The sequence below is a fragment of the Serinus canaria genome, chromosome 25, assembly GCF_022539315.1.
Source record: "Serinus canaria isolate serCan28SL12 chromosome 25, serCan2020, whole genome shotgun sequence".
Taxonomy (NCBI): domain Eukaryota; kingdom Metazoa; phylum Chordata; class Aves; order Passeriformes; family Fringillidae; genus Serinus; species Serinus canaria.
In genome coordinates, this window is record NC_066338.1 from 3377608 (window position 1) to 3389458 (window position 11851).

Sequence of the window (11851 nt, forward strand, 5' to 3'; positions counted from 1 at the left end):
GGGGGCCGGAGCGGGTTGTGAGGGGAAGGAGCCGGTGCCAGGAGGGGGCGGGGTCTGGGCGGGGTCTGGTCCGGGGGGGCGGGGTCTGGGCGGGGATGTGGGCGGGGAGAGGGCGGGGTCGGGGCGGGGCAGAGCGGGATGGGCGGGGCTCGAAAGCGAAACCTCAACGGACCCTTTTGGGAGAGACCGGGGAGCTGAACTGGGAGCACTGGTGTGGACTGGTGAGTGCCCCAAGCTGGACTGGGAGCACTGGTGTGGACTGGTGAGTGCCCCAAGCTGGACTGGGAGCACTGGTGTGGACTGGGGAGATGAGAGGGCTGGACTGGGAGCACTGGTGTGGACTGGTGAGTGCCCCAAGCTGGACTGGGGAATGCCCCAAGCTGGACTGGGGAATGCCCCAGGCTGGACTGGGAGCACTGGTGTGGACTGGGGAGCGCCCCAGGCTGGACTGGGAGCACTGGTGTGGACTGGGGAGTGCCTTGTCCGGACTGGGGAGCACCCCAGGCTGGACTGGGAGCACTGGTGTGGACTGGGGAGCTGAGAGGGCTGGACTGGGAGCACTGGTGTGGACTGGTGAGTGCCTTGTCGGATTGGGGAGTGCCCCAGGCTGAACTGGGAGCACTGGTGTGGACTAAGAAGTGTCCTGTCTGGACTGGGGAGTTCCTCATTTGGACTGGGGAGCACCCCATGCTAAACTGGGAGCACTGGTGTGGACCTCTAAGCTCAGGGGAGCTGAACTGGGAGCACTGTACTCTAGACTGGGAGCACTGGTGTGGACAGGGGAGCACCCGAAGCTGGACTGGGAGCACTGGTGTGGACTGGGGAGCGCCCCAGGCTGGACTGGGAGCACTGGTGTGGACTGGTGAGTGCCTCGTCCGGACTCGAGAGTGCCCCAAGCTGGACTGGGGAATGCCCCAAGCTGGACTGGGGAGTGCCTTGTCTGGACTGGTGAGCACCCCAGGTTGAACTGGGAGTACTGGTGTGGACTCCTGAGCTCAGGGAGCTAGACTGGTAGCAGTGTACTCTGGACTGGGAGCACTGGTGTGGACAGGGGAGCACCCCAGGCTGGACTGGGAGCACTGGTGTGGTCTGGTGAGCTCAGGGGGCTGAACTGGGAGCCCTGGTGTGGACTGGTGAGTGCCCCAAGATGGACTGGAAACATTGATGTGGACTGGGGAGCACTCCAGGCTGGACTGGGAGCACTGGTGTGGACTGGTGAGTGCCTTGTCTGGACTGGGGAGTGCCCCAGGCTGAACTGGAAACATTGATGTGGATTGGGGAGCTGAGAGGGCTGGACTGGGAGCACTGGTGTGGACTGGGGAGTGCCCCAAGCTGGACTGGGAGCACTGGTGTGGACTAAGAAGTGTCCTGTCTGCACTGGGGAGTTCTTCATTTGGACTGGGGAGCACCCCATGCTGAACTGGGAGCACTGGTGTGCACTGGGGAGCGCCTCAGGCTGAACTGGGAGCACTGGTGTGGACTGGGGAGTGCCCCAAGCTGGACTGGGGAATGCCCCAAGCTGGACTGGTGAGCACCCCATGTTGAACTGGGAGTACTGGTGTGGACTCCTGAGCTCAGGGAGCTAGACTGGTAGCACTGTACTCTAGACTGGGAGCACTGGTGTGCACTGGGGAGCGCCTCAGGCTGAACTGGGAGCACTGGTGTGGACTGGGGAGCTCAGGGGGCTGAACTGGGAGCACTGGTGTGGACTGGTGAGTGCCTTGTCTGGACTGGTGAGCTCAGGGAGCTGAACTGGCAGCCCTGGTGTGGACTGGTGAGTGCCCCAAGCTGGACTGGGGAATGCCCCAGGCTGAACTGGGAGCACTGCTGTGGATTGGGGAGCTCAGGGGGCTGAACTGGGAGCACTGGTGTGGACTGGTGAGCTCAGGGGTCTAGACTGGTAGCACCATACTCTGGTCTGGGAGCACTGGTGTGGATTGGTGACTGCCGTGTCCAGACTGGCAAGCACCCTAGGCTGGACTGGGAGCACTGGTATGGACTGGGGATCCGAGAGGGCTGGACTGGGAGCACTGGTGTGGACTGGGGAGCTGAGAGGGCTGGACTGGGAGCACTGGTGTGGACTGGGGAGCTGAGAGGGCTGGACTGGGAGCACTGGTATGGACTGGGAATCCAAGAGGGCTGGACTGGGAGCACTGGTGTGGACTGGGGAGCTGAGAGGGCTGGACTGGGAGCACTGGTATGGACTGGGAATCCAAGAGGGCTGGACTGGGAGCACTGGTGTGGACTGGGGAGCTGAGAGGGCTGGACTGGGAGCACTGGTATGGACTGGGAATCCAAGAGGGCTGGACTGGGAGCACTGGTATGGACTGGGGAGCTGAGAGGGCTGGACTGGGAGCACTGGTGTGGACTGGGGAGCTGAGAGGGCTGAACTGGGAGCACTGGTGTGAACTGGGGAGTGCCCCAGTCCTAACTGGTTTTAAATGGTGACTTCACAGGCTGTTGCTCATTCCCCGGGAGCCACACAGGCAGCGCTGTCCCTACCAGTCCCACCATGGCACTGCCACCCGCTGGCCTCCTGCCCGGTGTTCTGCTGGTGGCCGACGCCCTGGCACTGGTGTTACTGGTGCCGCTGGTGCCCGTCCTGGCACCGCTGGGAGTGCTGGGCCTGTGGCTCGAGGCCGCCCTGCGCCTGCCCATCCTGACCGTGGCCACTTGGCTGCTGGCCTCTCGCCGTCCCTCCGGGGCCACCGCGGCCGCCGTCACGGTCGCCGCCACCCCCGCGGTCTTCGGAACGTTCCGGCACCTCCTGGGGCCGCCCGGTGCCAGCCCGGGGCTGTTGGCAGCTGCGGCGCCCGCCTGGCTCGGGGTCACCCATGCCGCTGCCACCCTGGCCATGCTGGCCTGGGCTGCGCCCCCGGCCCCCAGCGGTGTCCCCAAGACCCCTGGTGATGTCCCCAAGACCCCCGGAGGTGTCCCCAAGGCTCCCGGCAGCGTCCGGCGCGCTGTGGCGCTGACCTGGGAGGAGCGGAAGGTCCTTGGAGCTGCTGTCCTCTGCCTCATCCTGGCCGTTGTTGGTGAGTGACTGTCCTGGTTTAGGGCAAATTTGGGAGAAAACCTCCAAAAGGGGCCCGTCCAGAAAGCAAACCCCTCCCCCCAACCGGTTTGGGAAGGATTCCTCAGAGAGAAGTGGAAAGAACCTGTTTGTTTAACAGGCACAGCACACAAAATGAACAATACCAGGTGACAGCACTCTGAAAAAGGTGACAAATTCAGAAAGTCTCTCTTGGGGGTGGTCTCTCTGTTATCAGTCCCCTCTGCAGCTGGGGATGGCTGCTGCAGGTACAAGGTGCAAACTCTTGGTGCTTCCCAGTCCCAGTCCAGAGCAGTTTGAGTGGTTCCAAAAAAAAGGGAAAGGAAAAACAGTCCAGGGAAAAATTCGGATTGCTTAGCTAAACTGACTAATGAGCAGAAGCAAAAGCAAGAGCAAAGCAGGAGCAAAGCAAAAAGCAGAAGAAGCACAAGGTACTGTCCTGTCTCTGTGTCCCACCAGCCAGGGGGAGCAGCTGATAACAAAACCAAAACAAAAAATTCCTGCTTCAGAGCCAGTCTTGAAGGCACAGAACATAATATCCAGCATGAACAGAACACAGGAATGGGGATACAAGCATCCTAACGTCACCCTGGGACACTGACAGGTGGTGACAGGCGCTGACACCCCAAATTTGAGCTCTGCAGCCCCAAAATGGGAACTCCCCCCAATTTGGGATACCCTGCCAAATTGGATGCTGGCTCCTAAATCTTGAGTGCAGAGCCCTTCAATAGGTGATGACCACCCTGAAATTGAGTGGTGACTCTCATAAATTGCGAGTTGACCCCTTCAGTTGGGTGCTGACCCTGCCAAAATTGTGTGCTGACTTTCCACATTGGCTTCTGACCCTGCAAACTTGACTGTTGGTCCCCCAAAATTGGGTGCTCACCCTCAAACTTAGGGTCTGATGCCCAAAAATGTATGTTGACCTCTAAGGCTGGGATCTTAAGGTCCTGATCTCCTATGTTTAGGTTCTGACCCATAAAATTGTGTGCTGAACCCCCCAAAATTGGTACTGACACCCTAAATTGGGTGTAAATCCCTAAATTTGTCCCTAAACCCCCCAAATTGGGTCCTGGCCTCTCTAAATTGTCTCCTGCCCAAATCGTGTCCCGCCTTTCCAAAATGAGATCCCCGCTCCCCACACTGGGTCCTGCCCCTCACAAATCAGGGTCCCCCTGTGTCAGTGGTCACACCCCTGGTGACACAGCCTCGGTGACACCCAGGGGAGATGTCGGGGCCGTACGTCACCGGGAATGTGCTGGATGCCATCGGGAGTGGGGATGGAGTCACCGCCGGAGCTGTCGGGATGGTGGCGGCTGCTGGAGCCACAAGGTGGGTTGCAGCATTCCCAGGGCCTGTCCCCGCGTCCCCAGTGGCTCTGATGTCACCGTGTCCCTGCGTCCCCACAGCGTGCTGTTTTCTGGGTGCCGGGGGTCTCTCTTCATGCTGTTGATGGCACGTCTCCGTCAGAGCCTGAGCCTCCGGCTCTTTTCCCACCTGGTGCACCAAGACCTGGACTTCTTCCAGGGCACACCAGCAGGTAACGGGGCACGGCCCGGCCCCATCCCACCTGACCCATCCCACCTGACCCATCCCATCCCAACTATTCTGTCACCCCAGTCCCCATCCCAGCATTCAGTCCTGTCCCCACCATCCCAGCCCCCAGTCCCCATCCCATCCTATCCCACCTGTTGGTTGTCCCATCCCACCACTCCATCCCCATCATTCCCATTTCCACCATCCCTTCCCATTCCATCCTATGCCATCTTCCTGCCTTCGTTCTACTCCAATGTTCCATCCTGTCCCCATCCTACTTTCCCATTCCAGCCACTGTTCTATACCCATTATTCTCATTCCCATGCCTCCACCCTGTTGCATATTCCCAGCGTCCTCCCACCATCCCATCACCCCATCCCATGATCTCCATTCCTGCCATCCCATTCTCCCTGTCCCATCCCATTCCACCCTGGCCATCTCCATACCCATTCCCATCACTCCATCACATCATTCCCATCCTGTCTCACGATCCCAACCTCTTTTCCACCTTGCAGCTGAGCTCTTGGCTCAGTTTTCCATGCAAGTGCCACGGGTGTGCAGGTCAGTACCAGCTGGAGCCAACCAGCTGCTCCGGAGCCTGCTGATGGCCCTGGTGGTGGGGGGATTCATGGTGAGGCTGGCACCAGGCCTGGCACTGCTGGCACTGCTGGAGGTGCCCCTTGGAATTGCCAACCGCCGCATCCAGACCACCCGGAAACAGGTCAGGAGTGCAGGAGGGAAAGAGTGGGAGGGGACTGAAGAAAGGTGGGAATGGTGGAGCTGGGATGGAGGCTAGGGGAATGGGAGAGTGGGGATGGGATGGAGAATGGAAAGGAGGACGATGGAGATGGAAATGGTGAGATGAAAGGGGATAAAGAGCAGGGGAGTGGGATGGCGGGAGTGCTGACTTGGGGATAGAATGGAATGGTGGAGATTGGAATGGTGTGGATGGGAAGAGAAGGATGAGATAAGGTGGGAATGGTGGGGATGGGATGGAGGCTAGGGGAATGGGAGGGTGGAGATGGGATGGAGAATGGAAAGGATGACGATGGAGATGGACATGGTGAGATGAAAGGGAATAAAGAGCAGGGGAGTGCTGACTTGGGGATAGAATGGAATGGTGGAGATGGGAATGGTGTGGATGGGAAGAGAGGGATGAGATAAGGTGGGATGGTGGGGACGGGATGAGGCAGTGGGGATGGGGGTGGTGGGATTAGGACTGGGAGAACGAATGGGAATGGTGAAGGTGAGAGAGAAGGGTGTGACATGGCGGGAATGCAGTAGTGGGGATGCAGTGGGTGTGGTGGGATGGGAATGGTGGGCCAGGAGGGTGACCTGGGAAAGCTGGAGATCCCTCACTGCTGCTGCCACAGGCCCTTCAGCGATCCATGCTGGAAGCATCCGCCCGGACGGCCTCGGGGGTGCAGGAATCTGTTGCCGCCATCGAGACAATTCGAACCTTTTCAGCGGAGGAGGAGGAGGAGGAGCAGCACAGATGGAACCTGGCCAAGGAGCTGAGGCTGAAGGAGCAGATAGAGCTGGAGCTGGCATTCTTCACCCTTGTCCACAGGGTCAGAGGGGACTGGGAATGGGAACACCAGGGAATGGGGATGCCAGGATCAGGGATGAGGACACGGGGAATGGGGGTGCCAGGAATGAGGACACTGGGACCAGGAATGGGAAACCAGTGGCTGAGATGGGGGCACTCAGAGCAGAATGGGGACACCAGGAATGGGCACATTGGAACAGGGACATTGAGATCAGGAACAGGCATGGCAGGAATGGGAATGATGACATTAGAAACAGGATGGGGACACTGGGATAAATGTTGGGAACATCAGTGTAGGCGGTGTTTGCGGGTCCCCAGGACGAGAGAGGAGATGAAAATCTTGACTCCATGTTTCAGAAGGCTGATTTATTATTTATGATATGTATTATATTAAAAGAAAATTATATACTAAAACTATACTAAAGAAAAAGGAGACATTAGAAAGCTAGAAAAAAGGGAATAATAAAATCTTGTGACTGACCAGAGAATCCGACACAGCTGGAGCTGTGATTGGTCATCAAGTGAAAACAACCACATGAGACCAACCAAAGATGCACCTGCTACATTCCACAGCAGCAGATAATTATTGTTTACATTTTGTTTCTGAGGCCTCCCAGCTTCTCAGGAGAAAAATCCTGATGAAAAGATTTTTCAGAAAATATGTCTGTGACAGATCAGGATCAGGAATTGGGACATCAAGAGTGAGATGGGGACACCAGAACTGGAATGAGGACACCAGGAACAGGGATAAAGACACCGAGAGTGGGATGGGGACAGCAGGAGTGGGTTGGGGGCAGCAGTATCCCTGTCCCACCCGCAGGTGATTAAACTGGCCATCCGGGTCATGGTGCTCTTCCGGAGCCACCAGCAGCTCCGTGATGGACACATCACTCCTGGAGTCCTCGTCACCTTCCTGCTGTACCAGGACAGAGTTGGTGGCCATGTCCAGGTGATCCCATGGAATGCACGTGTCTGTCCATCCAGCCATGCTTCTGTCCATGTCCATCCTGGTGCCACCCCCTTCCTTCTCCCCAGGTGCTGCTCTACGGCTTCAACGAATTCCTGACCAACGCAGCTGCTGGACAGAAGATCTGGGAATACCTGGATCGGAAACCCTCAGGGAATGTCGGGGGGACACGGGAGCCCCCCGAGCTTCAGGGCCATGTCACTTTTCAGAAGGTCTCCTTCACATATCCTGGGAATCCAGAGCACCCTGTGCTGAAGGTGGGTCTGGGGGGAGGTGGGGTTTCCCAGGGGTCAGAATTCTGGCATCACCTGTCCCCATCCCACAGGACGTCACCTTTGAGGTGCGCTCCGGGGAGGTGACAGCGCTGGCGGGGCCCAATGGCAGCGGGAAGAGCACGGCCGTGGCACTGCTGGAGCGGCTGCGGGATCCTGGCAGTGGGACCGTGCTGCTGGACGGGATCCCGCTGCCAGAATATGAACACCAGTACCTGCACCGCAAGGTGGGGACGGCAGAGACACTGGGAACACTGGGAATGGAATGGGGGAAATGGGGACTGGGGTGGGGACGCTGAAATGGAACTGGGAACACGGAAGCATGGGTGGGGCCATCAGGAGCAGGAATGGGGACACCGGGAAGAGGGATGGGGACATCAGGAATAGGAGAAGGACAACAGGAAATGGGATAGGAACATTGGGAAATGGGATGGGGATGACAGGGATGGGGATGGGAAAAGTGGGAAGTGAGGGGTGGGGACACAGATGGGGACAATGGGATCCGGGATGAGAACTATGGCGACACCAAGGTGGGATGGGGTCATGGAACAGGGATGGGGACACCAGGAGGCAAGACAGCATCACAGGGTTTGGGGCTGGGGCAGGTGGTGCTGGTGGAGCAGGATCCCGTCCTGTTTTCTGGAACGATCCGTGAAAACATCATACTGGGGCTGGAGCACTGCAAGGAGTCAGAGCTGCAGGAGGCCGCCACTGCTGCTGGAGCCATGGACCTCATCCAGGGGCTGGAGCAGGTCTGGGACACTGGTGAGAGCCAGGGGGATGGGGCACCCCTAGGGCAAATCCTCCTGATCCTCTGTCAGTGATGGGAGGGCGGGGTGGGTGGCACATGGTGTGCAGGGCATCCCTGAGGTCACATCCCACTGATGCCATGGGATTGCTCACGCAGGGGTGAGGGAGTGGGGGGGGGTAGGGGAGGGTGGGGGGGCAACCTCTCAGGCTGGGATCCCGCTGATCCCAGGATCCCCCCAGAGGTGGGGGAGCACAGGGGGTGGGAGGAGAGGGGAGAACTCCAGGGCTGGGTCCCACTGATGCCATGTGACTGCTCCCACAGAGGTGGGGGAGCACAGGGGGTGGGAGAAGAGGGGAGAACTCCAGGGCTGGGTCCCACTGATGCCATGTGATTGCTCCCACAGAGGTGGGGGAGCACAGGGGGTGGGAGAAGAGGGGAGAACTCCAGGGCTGGGTCCCACTGATGCCATGTGACTGCTCCCACAGAGGTGGGGGAGCACAAGGGGTGGGAGGAGAGGGGAGAACTCCAGGGCTGGGTCCCACTGATGCCATGTGACTGCTCCCACAGAGGTGGGGAAGCACAAGGGGTGGGAGAAGAGGGGAGAACTCCAGGGCTGGGTCCCACTGATGCCATGTGACTGCTCCCACAGAGGTGGGGAAGCACAAGGGGTGGGAGAAGAGGGGAGAACTCCAGGGCTGGGTCCCACTGATGCCATGTGACTGCTCCCACAGAGGTGGGGGAGCGTGGGGGGCGGCTGGCGGCAGGAGAGCGGCGCCGTGTGGCCCTGGCCCGGGCTCTGCTCCGGCGTCCGGCCGTGCTCATCCTTGACGAGGCACTGGATGATGGAGACGACGGAGCGGTGAGCAGGGTGGGATGGAGGGGGTTGGTCTGGAAAGGGGGGCAGTTGGTGAAAATGGGGTGTGATGGTAGGGCTGGAATGGGATGGAGGGATGGGGTGGTGGGAATAAAGGATAATGATTGGGATGGAGTGGGAATGATGGGATGAAGACAGGGATTGGATGAGTGGTGTGGGTTAACAACGTGAAGAAATAGGACAGGAAAGAAGGATGGGAATGGTGAGGATGGGATAGAGACCAGGGGTGTAGGATGGCAGGAAGGTAGAATCAAAGGGTGAAGACAAGGAGATGTGATAGGGTGGGATGGGATGGGATGGGATGGGATGGGATGGGATGGGATGGGATGGGATGGGATGGGATGGGATGGGATGGGATGGGATGGGATGGGATGGGATGGGATGGGATGGGATGGGATGGGATGGGATGGGATGGGATGGGATGGGATGGGATGGGGTGGAAATGAAGGGGATAGGAATGCTGGGATGAGGACAGAGAGATGGAATGCAATGGGAAGGGTTGGGGTGGTTGGGAGTAGGATGGGATGAGACAGTGGGAATGGGGATGGTGTGGACAGGATGGCATAGTGGGCAAGGGGAGGGGATGGAGAACAGGAAGGTGGGATGGTAAGAACCCGATGATGGGGTTAGGGTGGGACTGAGAGAAATGGGACAGTGGGGTGGGATTGGTTGGTTGGGACTGGGTGGGATCAGCTGGGACAGCTGGATGGGTTGGGATGAGAGTTCTCTGAGCTGGATGGGTTGGGATGAGAGTTCTCTGAGCTGGATGGGTTGGGATGAGAGTTCTCTGAGCTGGATGGGATGGGATGAGAGTTCTCTGAGCTGGATGGGATGGGATGAGAGTTCTCTGAGCTGGGTGGGTTGGGATGAGAGTTCTCTGAGCTGGGTGGGGTGGGATGAGAGTTCTCTGAGCTGGGTGGGATGGGATGAGAGTTCTCTGAACTGGATGGGTTGGGATGAGAGTTCTCTGAGCTGGATGGGATGGGATGAGAGTTCTCTGAGCTGGATGGGATGGGATGAGAGTTCTCTGAGCTGGATGGGTTGGGATGAGAGTTCTCTGAGCTGGATGGGTTGGGATAAGAGTTCTCTGAGCTGGGTGGGTTGGGATGAGAGTTCTCTGAGTTGGATGGGTTGGGATGAGAGTTCTCTGGCTCCAGGCACAGCGCTGGGTGCGCACTGGGCTGGCCCAGACCGTGCTGGTTGTGTCCCACCGGCCGCGGGTGCTGGATGGGGCCGATCGCCTGGTGGTGCTGGAGCGCGGGGCTGTGATGGAGACGGGAACGCCGGCGGAGCTGCGGGAACGCCGGGGCGCCTACAGCCGCCTGCTCCTTGGAGGAGGCAGCACTGGGCAGCCCGAGGCCCCCAGGATGGGCAGCAAGACGGGGGCTGCATCTGGCAGGGAATAAAGGGGAATTAGCCCCAGTGTGGCCATTCCCGGTGTTGGTGTCACCAGCCAGCTGCTGGTGTCCCTGTCGCAGTGTCCTGTGAATCCCTTATCTCCACATCCTCTGGATCCCAATTCCCTGTGTCCCCCATGTCCCCACTGTGTTCCCTGGATGTCTCTGTCCCCTGTATCCACCATGTCCCCATGATCCCTGGTCCCCGTGTCTGCTCCTGGACATGGGACACAGAGTGGGAAATGAATTCCAAGGAATGGATCTAGGCATGGGTGTAACGTTCTCATCCCACTCCTGCTGTGCTCAGTCCAAGCTCCTGGTGTCCCCAGTCCTTTCCCAGTCTCCCAATCCCCAGTGTCTTCATCCCAGTTCCTAATGTCCCCTTTTCTATTCCTGTTTCCCGAGAGGAAGTGCTGGGCACTGGAGGAGGGAACTGGGATTTATTGCCCAAACCAGGGTATTTTTACAACAGAATTAAAACATTTTGAACAACTGTGATTCTTGTGTTTAAAACATGGGAAAACAGGAAGTCAGTCAGGAAGGGCTACTGTGTGATGAGTGAGAACAGCAGGATGACCTCTGCCAGCAATTTGTGGCTTTCTGCAGGGAGAGGGAAGGGGATCATTCAGCTGGTGATTCCTGCCAGGATGAGAGTAAGAATTGGTGTCACCCTGTCTCTGTCCCCAGCCCATGGGCTGGATCTGGCTGAAGAGCCCACAGAGAGCAAGGATCCCACCAGATCCTACTGCATCCATTGTACCCCAATCCTGCTCCATCAATACCACCTGATCTGCTTTGGAATCCCCCCAGTCCTGTTCTGGAATCCCAGTCCAATGCTGCTCCATCCAGCCCAGATACACTTTAGATTTTTGCCTGATCCTGGAATCCAGCCCTGGTCTGGAATCCTGCCCTATATTCCTTCTGGAATCCCACACAGGTTCTGCTCTGTACCCGTGGTCAAGCAATTGGTTTCTCTGCCTGTTTCTGCAGAATGAGAAGATCCATGAGATTCCAGCATGGATCACACACCAGGATTCATCTGCATGGAGGTGATCCAGAGCTGGATCTGCCACTGTGTTAGGTCCCATGTGAGGGGGGGTGAATGGCACAGGAGACAGAGACCACTCACCCTGATGTTCGTGTGGCAAGAGAGAGTTTTATTTTCCACTCCTTCTTTATATGGAGCATTTGAAAGGCCCAGTCTGGATGCTCTCATTGGTTTGAACTCCACAGCCCTTCAGGTCCTGGGCCACTGAAATGCCTGCAGGCTTATGAGAGATCTAATTGGCCAAAGCCCTTGTCACTGAGCCCAGGGCTGGCAACGTGACACCAACAGCTCATCCTTTCTTTTCTATAATTTTGATTTGCATTATAGCTGCAACATTTATGTCCACAACCTGCTAGGGGAGAGCTCAGGTAAACATGCCACAGGCATTAGGCTTACAGGTTGCAG

General features: G+C 58.1%; 1 protein-coding gene across 11 annotated transcripts; it reads left to right on the top strand.

The window, feature by feature from the left end:
• Positions 1-133: 133 nt before the first annotated feature.
• LOC103825036 (antigen peptide transporter 2-like) lies at positions 134-10896 on the top strand. 11 transcript variants are annotated; one of them, XM_050984292.1, is made up of 12 exons: positions 134-262; positions 2457-3035; positions 4276-4384; positions 4462-4592; positions 5104-5309; positions 5962-6159; positions 6958-7086; positions 7173-7361; positions 7430-7603; positions 7982-8141; positions 8859-8986; positions 10159-10896. In XM_050984292.1, exons 2-12 carry the CDS (start codon positions 2513-2515, stop codon positions 10405-10407), a joined length of 2196 nt encoding a protein of 731 aa, XP_050840249.1. In that variant the 5' UTR covers positions 134-262; positions 2457-2512; the 3' UTR covers positions 10408-10896. The 11 variants fall into 11 exon arrangements, with proteins under 11 accessions (XP_050840249.1, XP_050840253.1, XP_050840250.1 ...); XM_050984296.1 differs by having other exon boundaries at positions 134-221; XM_050984293.1 differs by having other exon boundaries at positions 147-344.
• The last annotated feature ends 955 nt before the right edge of the window (positions 10897-11851 follow it).

What these genes read in the sequence shown, in the direction of transcription:
- LOC103825036 (XM_050984290.1), top strand. Translation starts at nt 688, where the DNA reads ATGCTAAACTGGGAGCACTGGTGTGGACCTCTAAGCTCAGGGGAGCTG. An exon ending in CAGAGCACCCTGTGCTGAAG is followed by an intron (nt 7,362 to 7,429) that starts GTGGGTCTGGGG and finishes CCCATCCCACAG; the next exon opens with GACGTCACCTTTGAGGTGCG. An exon ending in ATGATGGAGACGACGGAGCG is followed by an intron (nt 8,987 to 10,158) that starts GTGAGCAGGGTG and finishes CTCTGGCTCCAG; the next exon opens with GCACAGCGCTGGGTGCGCAC.